General features: G+C 39.7%; 1 protein-coding gene across 1 annotated transcript; it reads left to right on the top strand.

Annotated features, from left to right (window-relative positions):
- The first annotated feature begins 5580 nt into the window (after positions 1–5580).
- Positions 5581–15180, top strand: LOC138090330 (complement factor H-related protein 2-like). The gene is made up of 5 exons (XM_068985824.1): positions 5581–5720; positions 6107–6301; positions 6659–6835; positions 10966–11148; positions 11582–15180. Exons 1-5 carry the CDS (start codon positions 5636–5638, stop codon positions 11776–11778), a joined length of 837 nt encoding a protein of 278 aa, XP_068841925.1. The 5' UTR covers positions 5581–5635; the 3' UTR covers positions 11779–15180.
- The last annotated feature ends 5379 nt before the right edge of the window (positions 15181–20559 follow it).

Raw genomic sequence — 20559 nt, forward strand, 5'->3', positions numbered from 1 at the left:
ATGCAATTGTATGTGCATGCATTGAGAATTTTCCATTATTAATCCAATTCTGTTTATTTTATCAAGTATTGTTTAACTCATTTTGATTCACAAATCAAATGTGCTGGGGACGACGAAATTATACTCAGGAAGACTAATGCATCACTTCTTTAAAGCACCTCATTAAACTTGGCAAACCAAGTGCTATGTGTCCTGTTGATAAAATACCTGAGGAAGGAATTAATGCAATCACTTCAGTGCCTCTTCTATAGATCAGTTGCCTAACTTTCTCAAAGATTTCTCCATAACTTCTGAGGTTTTCTGAGACTCCTTCAGGAGAAAAAGGAAAAGAATCCTTGTTGGTATCTTCAAAATATCATTTCCAAACATGTAAAGAGCGAACTATGTCATACATAACCATTTACAATATGCATATCTAGCACACAGTAATTCAAAGAAAGAGGAATTAGAATCCAATTGGGTACATAATGATTATAACATGACATTAAAAGTGATTACAGTGATTAAAAACATTTGACATCTATAAACACACATGCACATAAACACACTATGCTTTAAACACTGAATGCATTTTTAATAGAAAAATATTAGCAAGAAATGTAATAGAATATTTAGAATAACTATAGTTGAATTTAGAGATAATGGGGTAAAATGTGGTGTTTAACTCCTTTTTGTGTACACGCATTCTTGAATTTTTCTGTCTTTAATGTATATCACCTTTGAAACATAGAATATGTTATTTTAACATAAAGACATATACAAAGCAAGGGTATATATTCCTTGGTGGTTCAGTGGTTAAGAATCTACCTGCAATGCAGAGACGCAGGAGATAAGGGTTCAGTCTCTGGGTCAGGAAGATGCTCTGGAGTAGGAAATGACAACCCGCTCCAGATGGATGTGCTTTCCCTGCACAATGCATCTGCCAAAACAACCCTCTGTGGAGGGTGGTGGTCCACAGAGCAATGCTTCTGATCAAAGAACTCATGTCACAGCAAAAGAAATGCAGCAGTAGCCTAGTGAATTTTGGAATTCACTATGGCACCCCACTCCAGTACTCTTGCCTGGAGGATCCCATGGACAGAGGAGCCTGGTAGGCTGCAGTCCATGGGGTCGCTGGGAGTCAGACACGACTGAGCAACTTCACTTTCACTTTTCACTTTCATGCATTGGAGACGGAAATGGCAACCCACTCCAGTGTTCTTGCCTGGAGAATCCCAGGGATGGCGGAGCCTGGTGGGCTGCCATCTATGTGGTCGCACAGAGTCGGACACGACTGAAGCGACTTAGCAGCAGTGAATATATAGGCTCCAGCAACCTGAAGCAGTTCAATTGATAGAATAGTGGCAGAGCAGTTGGAAAACTCAGTTTCAGTGAGTTTCCAAGCTGTCAATCCTTTGCCAGGTTGTGGCCATTTTCCCTCTGCTCTAAGTCAGCATCTGATATACGGTGTTGTGTCTCCTTGGACAAGATTAACAGTACCAGGAATCCAGTGGAAACGGGAGTGACACACTCTTGTGCTGTGCTGTGCTTAGTCGCTCAGTCATGTCTGACTCTTTGTGACCCCATGGACTGTAGCCTTCCAGGCACCACTGTCCATGGGGATTCTCCAGGTAAGAATACTGGAGTGGGTTGCCATGCCCCCTCCAGGGTATCTTTCTGTGCATCTGAATATATTTTTAAATTAAAAGGTGCCTCAAAGCACATTAAAGAATATTTAATGTCAATAATATGCTGAAACTCTTGTACTCACCACTGTTATCTCAAGTGAGTTTTTTTTTTTTTTTTAATTGGTGCTTCCCTAAGCACCAGCTTCCCTAGTGGCTCAGACGCTAAAGAATCTGCGTGCAGTGTGAAAGACCCGAGTTTGATTCCTGGGTCAGGAAGATCTCCTTCAGAAGGAAATGGCAATCCACTCCAGCATTCTTACCTGGAGAATCCCATGGACAGAGGCTGGTGGGCTATAGTCTATTGGGTCTCAAGGAGTCAGACATGACTGAGGGACTTTCACTTTATAAGCACAAGAAAGTATACATGGTGGAGTAATGTCCAAAGACACGTTGGTTTTCATAGACCCCCAAGCAAAGCTGGGTGAAAGGACATGAGAAAGTGATGGTGACATGGAATCAGTTATTCATATACACTTCACCTGGCTGAGAGAGAACTTCAGTGATTTTTGAGAAGTGTTTAATTTAAAAATTAGATTTTTATGTCACTTTTGGAGCCAGTCTGTTACTGTCTTAAAAAAAAAAAAAAAAGACTTGTAAAAGTACATATCAGGGAATGAATTCAAGAAACTGTTGTGAAACCACTACTAGGAAATCATGGATTTTTAAAGCTCTTTGAACTTTGATATTTACTAAGTAACCTCACTTAACTAGCATCATATTGATAGAAATCCCCTTAAATTCAGTCACACTTGATGAGCCACTAATCAACCAAACAACACAGCTGGAATATTTATATGAACATGCCGTTGGGAATATCTAATATACTGTTACTACTCAGTGTCGTCCTCCTGTGCTCATGGAAAAAGTTGAAACAGATCTGAACATTCAGCTCCCCTCTTAAGTGTAACTTCATGTTTATCTACTTTCATGTGCCTCAGTAGAAATCGTCTATATTGTGTCATCATGATGGAGAGTAAACTTACAGGAAAATTATCACATACTTTCCTAAGGAAAAAGAAAATTAATTAATTAATTTTCTGTTTTTTGAGTTGAACATCAAAAGGACTCTCAATACTAATTATGCAAACAGAGAAAGACAAATGCCATATGATATCACTTATATGTGGAGTCTAAAATATGACACAAAGGAACCCATTTGTGAAACAGAAATGACTCACAGACGTGGAGAGCAGACCTGTGGCTGCCAATGGTGTGGGGGAGGGAAGAGTAGGGAGAGTGGGGTCAGCAGACACGAGCTATTACACATATGAAAGATAAACAACAAAACTACTGTATGGCGCAGGGAGCTGTATTCAGTATTGTGAGACAAACCACAGTGGAAATGAATGTGAAAAAAGAACATGTGCACAACTGAACTATTCTACTATACAAGAGAAATAAACACAACATCGTAAATCAACTCTACTTCAATAAAAATATATTTTTTTAAAAGGGTTCTATTTTGTTTACCAACCAAAAGGCAACTGTCACCTCACTCTTTCTGGGGAAAACTTCTCTTCCCTGCTGAATTACATTGGTGCCCAAAACGTAATCTCTGGGTGGGTGTGTATTTCTGAACTCTCTTCTTTCTACTGGTCAATTTGACTATCATTAGCCAACTACCACACGGTGATAAACACAATGTCTTAATTATAAATCTAGATATCTGGTATTATGAACCTTCTTTTATTTTCAAGATCTGGCCATTGGCACATGCATTTTTAAATCATATTATTAACTTTTGGAGGACAAATTAAAGAATCATCATCTACTTTTTCCTTGATTTGCATTTTAACATTTTTCTCAGTTTTGTTTTACAATTTGCAGTGTAGCACTCTTCAAACATTTTCTCAAATGCGTTTAATAAAGTTTTTAAGTATTTATAAAAGTCAGTGTGGCTTTTAATATTTTTTCCATTTTTGTTTTTATATGAGTTTTTCATATCATAGGTCTAATGCCTTTTTTTGGTGGAACCCTTAATTTATAACCATCACATGTATAATGATGTTTTCCTCTGCCCTTACCACTCGCCATGGTAATGGTGTTTCCCTTTTGCCTTAGTGAATCCAACATCATCTGGATATTTATTATTATAAACACTCTTCATTATTATACAGTAATTCTCTTTTTAATTTTATTTTATCTGATTTTGGAGTTCCACCCCATAAATACTCATGTGGATTTTGTAGATAACTTAAGGAGAAATATGAAGATTTGGGGGAATTTCCCCCAAAAATGGGTAAATACAGGTCCCAGTTTGGTTCCATTTTTTCAAGGGTTGGACACTTACCATTTTCTGCTTTCTTTCAGTATGTCAAGTACTCATTGCTGTAGTTTGTATTAGTTTATAATATTTCTTTATAGAAGGGTTAGTTGCTATAAGCTATTTTTCTATTCTGGAAGCTTTAATTACATTAATAAATAATTTAGTATTTTGAAACTATCATAGTAATATTATGTAAGGAAATAATAAATAATTTCAGTGCATTAACTCTCTCACATTGGCGACTGATCTGTTTTCTTCTCCTTTCTAGTAGTATTATATTTTCCATGTTAATTATCTGCTTGATAATTAGATAATAGAATTTCTTGATAATAGAAATTCTCTTCTATTAAAAGAATTACACTTTAAATGATGACAAATATAATTAGTTATATAAATACACACATATAAACAAAATAAAGAATAAAAGCAATTAATAAGTCAGTGAAAGAACAGATAAAGACTCTTGAGTTATATTCCTATAAAGAGAGGATTATCATTGTGTGCATCTGAATATGTTTTAAAATTAAAAGGTGCCTCAAAGTACGTTATAGAAAAAGAAATGGCAACCCACTCCAGTATCTTTGCCTGGGAAATCGCATGGACAGAGGAGCCTAGCAGCTAGAGTTCATGGGGTCACAAAGAGTCAGACTCAAGGGAGCACACATGCAAAGCACATTCACTACTTCATGCCGAGAATACACTGAAACTCCTGTACTTAATAGCATGATCCCAAGTGAGTTCCAAAAACACTGGTGCTTCCCTAAGCACAAGAAAACATAGAGGGTGGAGTAAGGTCCAAGTACACATCAATTTTCATAAATCCCCACGCAAAGCTGGGAGAAGGTAAGTAAAGGCCGTGAAAAAGTGTTAGTGACATGGACTTGGTTACTCATCTGGCTGAGAAAGAAATGGTGTTTTTTCGAGAAGTGTTTAATTTAAAAATTAGTGTTTTATATCACTTTAGAGGCCAATCTATACTCTCCCCCAAAAGAAACAAACAAACTCATACAGGTACATTTGTTGTTGTTTAGTCACTCAGTCGTGTCCGACTCTTTGTGACCCTATGGACTGCAGCACACCAGACTTCCCTGTGCTTCACCATTTCCCGGAGCTTACCCAAACTCATATCCACTGAGTTGGTGACACCATTCAACCACCTCGTCCTCTGGGGTTCCCTTCTCTTCCTGCCTTCTTGATAATTAGCAGACACGAGCTATTACACATATGAAAGATAAACAACAAAACTACTGTATGGCGCAGGGAGCTGTATTCAGTATTGTGAGACAAACCACAGTGGAAATGAATGTGAAAAAAGAATATGTGCATAACTGAACTATTCTACTATACAAGAGAAATAGACACAACATCGTAAATCAACTCTACTTCAATAAAAATATATTTTTTTAAAAGGGTTCTATTTTGTTTACCAACCAAAAGGCAACTGTCACCTCACTCTTTCTGGGGAAAACTTCTCTTCCCTGCTGAATTACATTGGTGCAAACAGACAAATACATATCTGGGAATGAATTCAAGAAATTGTTTTGAAACCACTACCAGGAATTCAGGGATGTGGCAAAGTTCTTTGAACTTTGATACTAAGTGACCTCACTTAACTAGCATCACGCTGATAGATATCCCCTTAAATTCAGAGTCACACTTGAGGAGCTGCTCAACAACCAAACAACACAACTGGAATACCTGCATGAACGTGCCTTTGAGAATGTCTAACATGCTGTTACTACTCAATGTCATCCTCACCCTGTGGGTTTGCTGTGCTCATGGGCAAGGTAAGTTGAAACAGATCTGAACGCTCAGCTTCCCTCTTAAGTGTAGCTTCATGTTTTACCTACTTTCATGGGTCTTTATATTTTAATAGGCGACTTGTAGAAATTGTCTGTATTGTGTCATCATACTCTAAGGAAAAAGAAAATACATTGTTTTCTCTCTCTTCTTTTATCCTGTATAATGTCAATATTAGAAACACTTCCAAAGAACATAAACATCCTGTGTTTCTCCAAGGCCTTTACACCCTATTAGTTATAGACTGTCCCAGATCTCTATCACTACTACAAGTGGGATAATTAAGCTACGAAGAATAATAAATTCATCCATGGGATTATTAACATACATAGAACTATTCACTAATGTAGGATAACTATTTTTTTTCCTTAAGGAAGAATGTGTGATTTTCCAGAAATAAAACATGGAAGCATATATAATGAAAATAGATATAAAAAATTCTTCCCAGCTGATGTAGGGAAATATTTCTACTACACCTGTGAACACAGCTTTGTGACTCCTTCACAATCACTCTGGACTCGAATAAACTGTACAGAGGAAGGATGGTCCCCAACACCAAAGTGCCTCAGTGAGTAAGCCCCTCCTCCTCACCGGGATGAGTTATCAGCGTGTCCAGTGGGTGGAGAGGCCGTGCCTGAAGGAACTGCAGGGTCTGGACAGTCGTAGCAGTGGAGACCAGAGGAGCCAGCAAAGACAGGTTGACCTAAGACAGTCACTGTGGGAAGATGTCTGTGGAAAGAGACTTTACAAATGAAAAACATTTTCATTATACAAGTTGAAATTAATGACATGGCGTACTAATTTTTTACATGCATGGCCAAATTTTTAAGAAGCAAAATTTTTGTACTTGATTTCTCTTTGGAACTTCACAAAATGTCATACTCTTTCATTGCAAAATGAGTACCAGTCATTTTTTGCCTTTTAGGACAGTGCTTTTTCCCTTGGGTGGAAAATGGTCAATCTACATCTTCAGGACAAACGCACCGGGAAGGTGACATCGTTCACATTGTGTGTAATGCTGGCTACAGCCTCCCAAACGGTCAGAGCAGCATTGCATGCAGAGAAAGTGGCTGGTCCTCCCCTCCTGAATGCCGTCGTGTCTGTGAGTAACACACTGTGCTCTCAGGTCCGGTATTTATTCATATTTTATAGAGAAATAACAATATTAAGTGCAGGCGATATTGCTGTTGCTACTGTCATCACCTTTTCAGTTCAAGGTTCCAACTCTGCCTAAGTAGAGCTGCAAATACCTGGGTCATCACTAGAAAATCATTTTGTCTACTCACATAAATTTAATGTAATAATAGCAAACACTAGCCAAGAACACGGTGAAAAACTAGAATTCTCACATTATATAGTTTCTTCAGTAAATGATTCTTATCAGAATCAACAAATCTTGGTAATGCATATTGTGCTGCTTTTGAATATATAGCATTTTAATGTAAATCTCAATAGCTTCACAAAATATAACAATGCATCAAAAGAAGCAAATCAAAATATGGTTCTCTCATGGAACTTTAAAAGGCAGCCAGTTGACTCTGACAAGGTCCTTCAGCAAGTAAGTGAATGATACATAGGGAGGAAACAAAGGGAAGGAAAACTAGCCTTTTTCAAGGTCAAAACCAAATTCGTCAAATTGAATATTTCAGTTACCACACGTGGCTTTTACTTCAACTTAGGACAAGCCTAGTTATAATTGTTGAAATAGGCCATTCCAGTTGTTTAATGATCTTTCCTATTACAATGATGCATGTTTTCCATGCTGCTGCTGCTGCTGCTGCTAAGTCGCTTCAGTTGTGTCTGACTCTGTGCAACCCCATAGACGGTAGCCCGCCAGGCTCTCCCATCCCTGGGATTCTCCAGGCAAGAACACTGGAGTGGGTTGTCATTTCCTTCTCCAATACAGGAAAGTGAAAAGTGAAAGTGACATCACTCAGTCGTGTCCGACTCTTAGCGACCCTAACACCAAGCAATTCCCTGAAACTGTCTAACTGGAAATACTGTCAGTTCCCACAGGTAGGCGCTCAGGCCCCCAAGACTTCTTCCTCCCACCGCCCACTTCACAAGTCAGTCACCAGTCTAGCTTGTCATCTATGCTTTTGTCTACGGGCTATGTGTTAGAGGTTCCCAGGACCTCGTCTTCAGGTTCAATTAATTTGCTAGAGTGGTTCATAGAACTGAAAGAAACATTTGATTTCTCATATTGCCAGCTTAAAGAATATAAAGAACATAACTGAGGAACACTCAGATGGAAGGGAGGCACAGGGTGAGGTGTGTGGAAGGCGAGGAACTTCCAGGCCCCTCATAATAGCCACTCTTCCAGCACGTCCACATGTTCACCGCCCAGGAATCTCTCAGAATCCCATCCTTTTTCTCTTATGGAGGTTTTATGACAGGGGCAAATTGATTAATCCATGGGCCATCAGCAGTTGATGTGATCTGCAGCCACTCTTCCCTCCCTGGAGGTCAGGGTTGTGGGACTGAAACTTTTAATCTTCTCATCACAAAGCTGGCTCCCCTGGCAACCAACTCAGGTGTTTTCCATTGTATATATACAATGGAATACTACACAGCCACAAAAAAGAATGAAATAGTGCCATCTGTAACAACATGGATAGCCCCAGAGAATATAATCCTCAGTGAAATGCACTCAACTCAGAAAGTCAAATATTCTATGATATTATTTATATATGGAATCTAAAAAATAATATAACTGAATATATATGCAAAACAGAAACAGACTCACAGATATAGAAAAAAATTCATAGTTAGCAAAAGATGGAAGGAAGTAGGGAGGGGCAAGTTAGAGGTATGGGATTAAGGGGTACAAACTACCATGTATTATATACAGCAGATATGCCACAAGGGTATATGGTATAGCAGAGGGAATTATAGTCTCTGTCTTAAACTATAAAGGAGTATAATCTATAAAAGTACTGCATCACCATGCTATACACCTGAGACTAACACAGTATTGGAAACCAATTGTACCTCAGTTAAAAAAAACCCAATCATCCTGTTTGTTAGTGAGGATTCACCTGGAACTCTCACACATTGCTGGTGGGAATGTAAGATGGTACAATCACTCTGAATATCAGTATGGCAGTTTCCTATAGATTTAATCATGCATGTATCAGATAGCCCAGCAATTTCACTTTTAAATATACAGCAGGAAATAGTAAATACATGTTTACGCGAAGACTTGAGTTCAGGTGTGCATAAATAGCTCAATTATAACTGCCACAAACTGGAAACACTTCAAAAGATAGTCAACAGAGGATAAAATGGATAAACATACTTACACTTATATAAAGCTACCCTGTTCCACAGTGAAAAAGAGTGAGCTAATGACTGACGCAAGACACCACAGAGCAGATGGGGCCCGACATTTGATGACATAAAGCAGCCAGATGTAAGAGAAGGCATGTTATATGAATCCATAAACAAAGTTGTCGGAAGGCAGCATTGCTCCGTAGGGACAGAAAACATGGGCTTCTAAGCAGAGGAGAGTTGTGGGGGAGGGGTGGAGTAGAAATGAAACAGCAGAATTGTAAAGGGAGGAGAAGACTGCCTCTAGTTGGTTGGGTTTGTGACAGCTACACACTGTCACATCATTGGCTGACACGTGGATTTTATTGTATGTAATTCAAATCTGAATAGAGGTGATTTTAACAATTTTTAAAAATCACCTTTATTGGGTGATTATGGAACATGAATCTAAAAAAGAGTTGATATATGTATAAGAGATTCACTTTGCTTTGCACCTGAAAGTAACACAACATTGCAAATCAACTACACTGCAATAAAAAAAATTTCCAGGAAGAGATACATTTATATGTATAACTGAGTCACTTTACTGAACACCTGAAACTAGACAGCATTTTTACTCAGCTGTGCTCCGATATAGAATAAATTTTTTTAAAAAATGAGCATTTGCAAATCAAACATATAGGTGTCCAAACAACTGTAATGTGATTGAATTATTATTAATTGAAGAACGGAAGCAGAAGCAATCTGCTAAACAGAGATTAATAAAATAGTGAGAGAATATACAAAATTACTAGAAACAAGAAATTCCAAACAGAAAGAAGAGAACAATTATGAAATACAGACAAAAATAGCACAGAGGTTAGAGTGATGTCAGCAATATAAAGGATAAGATGCTCCTCCTGGTATCCCACCTTCAATAATAAAAATTTAGCATCTATCCACAAAAGTAACTTTACGGCAGATGCAAGATCCAGATTCCAGGAGACCATGAAACCCCCAGGGTGCAGTCCAAACACAAGGACAGGCATCTTGTTCCCTTCCAGCATGGGTGAAAAGTCCAGACTCATCAAAGGCCCCTGTTGATCAACGTGAAGAGAGGGTTAGTCTTAGGTTTCCTCTGTGATGTTTTTCTAGACTAAGTCCTGTACTATGAAAGAAAATGTTTCTGCCTTGCTAGGTTGATTCTTTCCTGGGCCTGTGCCTAAAGAAAGCAGAACCTTCGTGTGACCTTTCTGTTTGTTAATTTTGCCTGAATGTGAGATCATTTCTGGGTTGCAATCTCAGTGCCTGGTCCTGATACATACAAAGCAAAGTGAAAGCTCCAACAGCCAGAGCATTGTAACTCCTTGAATCCCAAGTTCTCAAAACAATCTACTTCTTTTCTACACTCTTCACAACCTCTTATGTTGGTTTTTATAATTCTGTTCAGCATTTTTAGTTAACAGAGGGAATATGTAGCAGAAGAAATAAGCAGAAATGTTCCCTTCTCATTTTGTCCAGACAGAAAGCCTGAAATTCCCTTCACATTATACACATTTGTAATTTCTTGAATTTTATTTAAGAAGTTGATGTTTCTCTTGGAAAAAAAATGAAAATCAATTTTTAAAATTACTAAAGATCCAATAGCCATTGCAGTATGCTTAATACCTAAGACCAAGAAACTTCCTTTGTTTATGGTAGCAATCCATCTTTCTAGCAAACATTCATTAAGGAAAACATTTTTAAGTACCAGAATACCACAGAGCAGACATGTTTGCTAATGTCTAATGTATGCTTTCACATGGGGTGAAAGGAAGGCCTTAAAATTTGACTCTCAGTTTAAGTGATTAAAATTCCTTAAATGAATCATTTCTTTCATCAGAAATCATAAATCTTGATATTACATATTGTGGTATATTTTTGTTTGCTTTCTTTAACTTCTGTTTTTCTTTGGTCTCTCAATAAGTCAAATTATGTTTTTAGATCCTCAAGGAAGATGTGGGCCTCCTCCACCAATAGACAATGGAGACACTGTCTCACTCCCATTACCGCAATATCCTCCAGAATCAGCTGTTGAGTACAAGTGCCAGGCCTACTATGTACTTCAGGGAGACAAACACATAGTGTGTCGGAATGGAGAGTGGTCAGAACCACCAAAGTGCTTAGGTAATACTTTCATCTTCCTGTGGGTCCTGGGAAAATCAGCGTAATTGGTATAATATTTTGTTGTTTAGAATAGAAGTTTTATGGATTAACAACAATTCTATTGAATGTGTGACTAACAGATAATAATATATGAGAAAATAAAGTTTGAAAAACTCTTGTTCAAGGAATCATAGCAATGAAAGATTATTTAATATAAACTCAATGTGATATTGACTTCATGAATCCCTCATTATAACACTTAATAAATTAAATGTAGTACCTCATTTTAATATCATTAATTGGAATCTACATAATGGATTTTCAGTGAGTTGGCTTGGAAAATGTTTTGAGAATGAAATCTTGGACCAGTGTAGAAGATTTTACTTGGAAGTCTAAAATCCTGAGTGATATATTTGTATACTACTTAATGTTCTATGTTTCTTTTTAACTTCAGATGCATGTGTAATTTCAGAAGAAATGATGCAACAACACAACATACAGTTAAAATGGAGACAAGATAGAAAACTTTATACTAGAACAGATGACAACATTGAATTTACGTGTAAATATGGATATCGCCCAACGACACCAAATCATACATTTCGAACAACCTGTCACGAAGGAAAAGTTGTGTATCCTCATTGTGAATGAAACATTGGTTAAAATGCAGTCATAAAACTGAACTTTTCATTATTAATCCAATTCTCATTTTATCAAGTAAATCAGAATTTGTGTTAAATATTACGTGGATGGTGCAATTATAATCCAGGTGACCAACTAATCACTTCTTAAAAGCACTTTAACACTTGTAAAGTCAAAATGCTACATGTCCTATTTATAAAACATCTTTGGGAAGAAATTAGATGCAATCACTTCAATGCCTCCTTCCTTCCATCATTCTAACATTCTAAAATATTTTCCATAACTTCTGAAGTTTCCTGAGACTTTATTTCATAAAAAATGCTTATCTCCATCCTCATAATATCATTTCACAAACACATAAAAACCTGTGTGTCATACCTACATTGGTCATTAGATCCAGTTTATTAGTTAGTAATTAGATTTCATTTCTTTTTATGACTGTGTAATATTCCACTGTGTTTTTGTAACACATCTTCTTTATCCATTTATCCGTTGATACACATCTAGGTTGCTTCCATGTCTGGCCTATTGTAAATAGTGCTCCAATGAACACTGGAGTACATGTGTCATTTTAAGTTATAAAATTTTAAATCCCTGGTTTTCTCAGGGATATCCCAGCAGTGGAATTGCTGGGTCATATGATAGTTCTATTTTTACCTTTTAAAGGACCCTCCATAGTGTTCTCCACAAAGATGTATCAATTTACATCCCTAACAGTAGAGCCAGAGGGTTCCCTTTTCTCCACACCCTCTCCAGCGTTTATTGTCTGTAGATTTTTTGATGATGGCCACTCGGACTGGTGTGAGGTGATAACTCATGGCAGTTTTGATTTGCATTTCTCTAATAATTAATGATGTTTAGCATCTTTTCATGTGCCTCTTTCATATATGTCTTCTTTGAAGAAAGGTTTATTTAGGTCTTCTGCCCATTTTTTGATTGGGTTGTTTGTTGTTTTGATATTGAGTTGCATGAACTATTTGTATATTTTGGAGATGAATCCTTTGTCAGTTGCTTGAGTCTGTCATGCAGAGTGAAGCAAGTCAGAAAGAGAAAAAATATCATATACTAATGCATATAGGTGGAATCTAGGAAAAATGGTACAGATGAACCTCCTTGCAGGGCAGGAATAGAGACATAGTTATGAACAAACATGTGTACACAGTCGGGGAAGAGGAAAGTAGACTAAATCGGGAGATTAGGATTGACATATATACACTACCATGGGTAAAACAGGTAGCTAGTGGGAACCTGCTGTATAGCACAGGAAGCTCCACCCGGTGCTCTGTGACAATTCAGATGGGTGGGATGAAGTGGGTTGGGGGGAGGGAGGGAATATGTGTAAACATATGGCGGTTTCACTTTGTTGTACAGCAGAAATCAACACAACACTGTAAGGCAATTGTATTCCAATGAAAAAATCAGTTGATTAGAAACATTTCAAATTTCTACAAAAATATGAACACTGAAAGATGAACATAAAGATATAAAGTAAAAATATTTTAAGGTAATACTTTGTAACTCTTTTTTTTAAATATCTATCACTATACATTGTTATAAAAACTTTTTTCTTGTGATAAGAAATTTTAAGATCTACTGTCTACAACTTTAAAATATATTATTTTAACACATTATTAGCTGTGCTTACCTGCTGTATGTTACCTCCCAATGACTTCTTTTTTTCCCACAACTGAAAGTTTTAACTTTTTCTTCACCCATTTTGCCCAACTCCCTATTCCATCGCCAGACTCTGGCAACCACTAATTAACCCTTGGTATCCTTAAGCTCAGTTTTTCGTTGGTTTATTTGTTTGTTTTTATGGTTTTGTTTTTGATTCTACAAATAAGTAAGATCATATGTTCTTTGTCTTTCTCGGACATTTCATTTAGCATAATGCCCTCAAGGTCCATCCGTGTTTTCACAAATGGTAAAATTTCATCTTTTTAAGGCTGGATAATATTTCTCTGAATACATATACCACATTCTCTTTATCCATTCTGCCATCTATGAATACTTAGGTTACTTCCATATCTTTGCTACTGTAAATAATGTAGTGGACACTGGGTCGCATGTATCTTTTTGAATTAGTATTTTCATTTTCTTTGTATAAGTGGAATTGCTGGATCATATAGTAGTTCCATTTTTAATTATTTGAGGAACTTCCTTACTGTTTACCATAGTGGCTGAACCAGTTTCTGTGTGTACTAAGTTGCTTCAGTCGTGTTGGACTCCTTGTAACTCCACAAACTGCAGCCTGCCAGGCTTCTCTGTCCATGGGATTTTCCAGGTAAGAATACTGGAGTGGGTTGCCATACCTTCCTCCAGGGGATCTTCCTGACTCAGGGATCAAACCCGCAACTCCTGCACTGACAGGCCGGTTCTTTACCACTAGCGCCACCTGGGAAGTCCAACCAGTAAACCAGTTTACATTCTACCAAAAGTGCTTGAGGTTTCTCTTTTCATACCCTTGCTGCTAAGTCACTTCAGTCGTGTCCAACTCTGTGTGACCCCATAGACAGCAGCCCACCAGGCTTCCCTGTCCCTGGGATTCTCCAGGCAAGAATACTGGAGTGGGTTGCCATTTCCTTCTCCAATGCATGCATGCATGCATGCATGCTAAGTTGCTTCAGTCATATCTGACTCTGTGCAACCCCACGGACAGCAGCCCATCAGGCTCCTCTGTCTATGGGATTCTCCAGGCAAGAATACTAGAGTGGGTTGCCATTTCCTTCTCCATCATACCCCTGCTGACACTTGTTAACTATGTCTTTTTAACAACAGCCTTTCTGGCAGGTGTAAGGTGACATCTCACTATGGTTTTGATCTCTTCATCTGGCTTGTGATTTGTAGTCTTTAATGTCCTTTGTAACAAGCTGATAATCTAGTGAGTGAGCCATTTTAGTAAATTAATCAAACCCAAGGAGGGGAAAATGGGAACCTCTGATTTATAGCCAGTCAGTCAGAAGTACATGTGACAACCTGGACCCTGACTGGCATCCTGAGTTGGAGGAGGTTGTAGGAACCTCCAGTTTGAAGCAGTTGGTCAGAAGCACAGGTAACAAACTGGGTTATAACTAGTGTCTGAAGTATAGGGTGATCATATGGGAATAAGCCCTTTACCTGTGGAATCCGATTTTATCTCTGGATGGTGTCACAATTAAATTGATTTCTTGGACACCCTGTTGGCATCTGGGAACTGCTTACTGGTGTTAAAAAGGCTTTACACAGGCACACAACCACAGTGGAATGGGTTCCAGGAACTCTTTTAGTGCGTATCCTTGTCCTTCTTGATGATAGACAAAAATACTTTCAGCTTTTCATCATTAAATATTATATTAGTTGTGCCATGTATGGCTGTTCCCTGTACACCCACATTATTGATAGAATTAACATAAATGGATGTGGAATTTTGTTAAATGCTTTTTCTACAACTATTGCAATGATCTTATGATTTTTATCCTTCATTGTGTTAATGTGTTATATCACAGTGGTTAGTGAATGTTGAACCATTTCCACATCCCTGGAATAAAAGCTACCTGAGCATCAGCAGCAGATCACAGCCTATGATCCTTTAATGTGTTGATAAATTCAGTTTGCTAATATTTTACTGAAAGTTGTTATATTTATATTTACCAGGAATATTGGCCTGCAATTTTCTTTTCTTGTGGTGTCATTATCTGGTCTTAGTATCAGAGTAATGTTGGCCTCTTAAAATGAGTTCAGAAGAGTTTCCCTCTGTGAAATTGTGATTTATAAAAATGTATGTATAATTTGACATTCAGATGACCAAACTATTTCTCATACATTTAGTCTCCCTACAAGGTTCGTGCTTCACAGTTCTAAACACTAGCATAACATAAGTGGATGTGGAATTTTGTTAAATGCTTTTTCTGCATCTACTGCAATGATCATAAGATTTTTACTAAGTGCTGAGAGTGATAAATGTGTATATTGCTATGTTAACGAGGTGACTTTGGGAAAGCCCCTAAAACTGGGGGCTGGCTGCCAGTTTTGGCTGGCAGAACCAACCTTATGATCAAAGGATCAGAACATTCAGTCTTATCTCCTAACCTCCAGGTAAGACTGCATTGACTAAGATTGAGGTGAGGTGAAGTCGCTCAGTCGTGTCCGACTCTTTGCGACCCCATGGACTGTAACCTACTAGGCTTCTCTGTCCATGGGATTCTCCAGGCAAGAATACTGGAGTGGATTGCCATTTCCTTCTCCAGGGGATCTTCCTGACCCAGGGCTCAAACCCGGGTCTCCCACATTGGAGGCAGACGATTTAACCTCTGAGCCACCAGGGAAGCAAATGGCAACCCACTCCAGTACTCTTGCCTGGAAAATCCCATGGTCAGAGAAGCCTGGTGGGCCACAGTTCATGGGGTTGCAAAAGAGCTGGACACAACTGAGTGACTGAACACATTAAGAAGTAGGAAAGCTGTGGGGCCTAACTTATTTTACATATATAAAGTTTGTAGGAGCAAAAGGAGAAAAAGCAAGACTGTTTTATAATTGTCCTAATGGTTCAGAATGCTAGGGACAAATAAAATTCATTAAAAATTTCTTTAGTCTGTAGGCAACTATTTATGATTAAAAAAAAAAAAACTCAACAAAGTGGTTATAGAGGGAACATCTATCAGCATAATAAGGGCATCCAAATTGGAAAAGATGAAGTAAAACTGTCACTATTTGTAGTGCTGTGTGGGACACCTAATTCTCCACTGCTGTGTAACAAATTAGACCAATTGTAACCACTTAGAACAACAGACATTTATTACCTGACAGGTCCAGTGGGACCGAAGTCTAGTGGCTAAGCTGGTGGCTCTGGCTCAAGATCTCCCCTGGGGCTGAGGTCAAAGTTCATGGCAGTGAGGTCTCCAGAGACTGTGCTGGAGCAAGCTTCACCTCAGAGCTCACTTCTGGGCCTGGGTTCTCCCCACATGGCCTCTCTCCACAGGGCTGCCCGGTGATGGGCAGCTGGCTACTCCCAAGAAAAAATAAGAAGAAAGAGTGAGAACACAGGCAGGATTTAAGCTGCAGGCTTTTATAACCTAATCTAGGAAGAGATACCATGTCACTTCTGCCATTGTGAATCCCTAAGTCCACACCACCCAAAGACACAAATTATTTTCCCTCTTGAATGAAAAGAGGAATGGCTAAGACTTTTTAGACACATTTTGAAAACCACCACGGATTCTTTGGTTCTAGAAGAAGCATTCTATCGTTCGTGGGGACGTACAGCCTCCAGACTCAGAAAATACATCTGCTCCAGAGAGGACAATACCACCTCATCCATCATAGAAAGAGTTTAAAGTAAACCACAGGCCACAAGTAGCTGGTTGGTTCCTACCATGTTAAAAAGAGTTGAAGCAAACATTTCAGTGACTTGAGCTTAAGAGGGCTTATATTTGCAATGTTAATGTGATGAATAATATTGCAGTATGAAATAATAAACATAAATTTAGTGTATTAGAAAGTTATCATCGTTCACATTAACATTTTGCTTAAAAATTATAGTGTTCTCATTGAGAATCAATCCTAAGGGATTCAAAAATACCTTTATAAACATTTTTTGAGTAAGTATTGTCCAGGTGGCACTAGTGGTAAAGAATCCGCCTGCCAAAGCAGGCAACACAGGTTAGATTCCTGGGTCAGGAAGATCCCCTGGAGAAGGAAATGGCAACTCACTTCAGTATTCTCACCTGGAGAATCCCATGGACAGAGGAGCCTGGCGGGCTGTGGTCCATAGGGTCACAAAGAGTCAGACACTACTGAAGCGACTTAGCATGGAGTGTTCTCATTGTGAATCAGTCCTAAAGGATTCAAAAACACATCTATAAAAATTTTGGGGTAAGTGTTGTTAAGCTAACAGGGTTCAACATCAGGTCAAATTGGGTGTCAGTGAATACAATTTCCGATCTCACTTTCCTCATTTTGGTTTTCCACTCAGGGAGTTTTCTTTTCATGTATTCTGTGTGGCTGTAAGCACATCCACGGGTTATTTTTCAGTCTCCTCCTGTCTTTAGAGGCAGCGCGGGCAGCAGGGATAGCAAGAGGAGCCGAACCGCCAGTGCCCCTCCTGGCCTCGCCACTCCCAGCTGGCTGGACGCCGGCCTCGCTCTTCTGTGAATCACAAATAACGGTCCCTTCCCCCCAGGGTGGAAGCGAAGGCGAGATAAATACATGCAGGGCTTAACACAGCCCCTGGCAGAGAGTAACATGTAGGCTACAATCATTACTATCAGATATCTACAGTTAAAATGAAAACCGAGAAGTTATCTGTCGAGGGCCATGCCCGTCAAGACCACGCTTATGAATTACTGGGAATCTCGGGTTTTGTTTGTTTACCTGGTTTTGCTCCCAGAATCCCGAGGTAAGAACCAGCAGGTAAATTACTGAGCCGCTGCACCGACACCACGCACTGACATCAGCACGTCCACACTAAGTGTACATTTAATTTTCGTTTTCCTCATTTTCTCCCTTTTGGGCCCAGGAAGTGGAAGAAGGATCCCGGGCGAGTACATTGATCTCCTTCAAAGTACTGTGAGGGAATGACCGTGCCAGCAACTGCCAAGACAGCTGCATTTACGGTGAAGAGCTGTGACTCTCTTCCCTTCAACCAAAGTGAAGTCGCTCAGTCGTGTCCGACTCTTTGCGACCCCATGGACTGTAGCCTACAGGCTCTTCCGTCCATGGGATTTTCCAGGCAAGAGTACCGGAGTGGGTTGCCAATTCCTTCTCCAGGAGATCTTCCCGACCCAGGGATTGAATCCGGGTCTCCCGGATTGTAGGAAGATGCTTTACCATCAACCAACCTGTTCACAAAACCGAAAAGCAAATTCCAAACCTAAGCCCCGGTCCTCAGAGGGCGCCGAGACCCCGCTGCCCTCGCTGTCTCCACAGGGAAAGCGCCGCGCCAAGTTTAAATAAGGTGCCGTCTCCTCATTGGCTGGCGCTGCTGCTCGTTGATTGGCTCCGCGCGAAGGAGGGCGGTACCGGGCGCGCCCATTGGTGGAGGCGGAAATTTTAAACCGGTCGATGCCCCTGCGCCATTAGCTCCTCTTTGCAGTTGGAGAGTCTCTTCCCCGGGCTATCTTCCTGGGACTCGGTGATCCGAGGAGAAGGGGCGAATTCTCTCTCGATCCCCGCAGCTCCTCGAGGGGACGCGGTGCGCGTTCCTTCGGAGGCCGCTCGGAGCATCCCGGCGCACCCGGAGGCCTTGGTGGCGACCTGACACCGGGGGCGCTGCTGCTGGGAGCGAAGCCCGCCAGAGCCAAGGCCGCGGGCGGGACAGAGAGGTCCCAGGGCAGAGAAGGCGGCGTCCTCGCCCGTCCTGTCCCTCAGCCACTTCTAGGAGCACTTGAGCATCCTATTTGCACATGGGCTCTTCTTCTGGGTTAGTCAATTAAACTTTCAGCTCCCTGGTGGCTTAGACAGTAAAGAAGTGAAGTGAAAGTCGCTCAGTCGTGACCGACTCTTTGCGACCCCATGGACTCTCCAGGCCAGAATACTGGAGTGGGTGGCCTTTCCCTTCTCCAGGGGATCTTCCCAACCCAGGGATCGAACCCAGGTCTCTTGCATTGCAGGCAGACTCTTTACCAGCTGAGCCACAAGTGAAGCCCAAGAATGCTGGAGTGGGTAGCCTGTCCCTTCTCCAGGGGGTCTCCTGCATTGCTGGATGATTCTTTACCAACTGAGCTATCAGGAAAGCTCCCGACAGTAAAGAATTTGCCTGCAATGCTAGAGACAGGAGTTCCATCCTTGGCGGGGAGGTGGCAGGGAGCAATCGCTGGAGGTGGGAAAGATCCTCTCCAAAAGTAAAAGGCAGCCCACTCCAATATTCTTGCCTGAAGAATCCCATGGACAGAAGAGCTTGTCTGGCTACAGTCCATGGGGTCACAGAGTTGGGACACAACTGAGTGACTAGCACTTTTACTTAAGGAAGAAAAGAATAGTACTACATTTTGTCATGCCTTAAAAAAGGAAATAGACAAACTAAAACACCTTTGCAGCCCCCAAACATACACCCAAGTAATGTTTATAATTCAAATCTGCTAAATTACATGTCCCCAATCTTTTGAAAGATTTTCATTTTAATGAGAAAGTCATAACTGAAACTTCCTTTGACTCCATAGATAATGTTAATGGCCAAATTAAAGAGAACAGTAAACTTATTCTTACCCCAACTATTCTTCAACTTTGAACATCATACAGTCAAGGACATTTTCTAAGTCCAGATTTTTTTTTGGGGGGGGAGTGGGGGGTGTGAATAATAGCTGTGCAGCTAATAATCAGAATTAGTGGAGAGTCTTTCACCAGATATATTTGTAAAAAATTATTCAAAGACTATTTGGAATCAAAACTTGTGCATGAGATTCACACGATTGTAAGTCCAGATTCTTTCATAAATGATAATTACAGACTAAATTAGGATCTAGAATCAGGGTAAATTAATCCAGTTCTATCCCCAAGTCAATATGTAAAAGATACCATGGCATGTGTATATGTATATTTCAGCAAATATGTAAATTGTCACCATCATCAAATGGAAGTTCTTTGATTTGAACTCACAATCTTCTCAGGATGAGACAAAAAATGAAGTTTTACCTTGATTCCTGAATGTCAGGGTTCAAAATCTCCAAAAGATATTTTTGAAAAACCCAAAATCTCCGAAAGCTACTTTTGGAAAACCCAAAGCTTTAGAAATGAAGTAAAATTGTTACACTTTTAAATGAACAGTACCAGAACTGAAGTTTCTGCAGTTCAGGACATCTCCAATCACAGCCGTAA

Source organism: Capricornis sumatraensis, chromosome 14 (assembly GCF_032405125.1).
Source record: "Capricornis sumatraensis isolate serow.1 chromosome 14, serow.2, whole genome shotgun sequence".
NCBI lineage: Eukaryota > Metazoa > Chordata > Mammalia > Artiodactyla > Bovidae > Capricornis > Capricornis sumatraensis.

Bases quoted from the DNA above. Each gene is read 5' to 3' on its own strand.
- LOC138090330 (XM_068985824.1), top strand. From the start codon at position 5,636: ATGAACGTGCCTTTGAGAATGTCTAACATGCTGTTACTACTCAATGTC. The intron at 5,721-6,106 runs GTAAGTTGAAAC...TTTTTCCTTAAG, and splicing joins TTGCTGTGCTCATGGGCAAG to GAAGAATGTGTGATTTTCCA. The intron at 6,836-10,965 runs GTGAGTAACACA...TTATGTTTTTAG, and splicing joins TCCTGAATGCCGTCGTGTCT to ATCCTCAAGGAAGATGTGGG.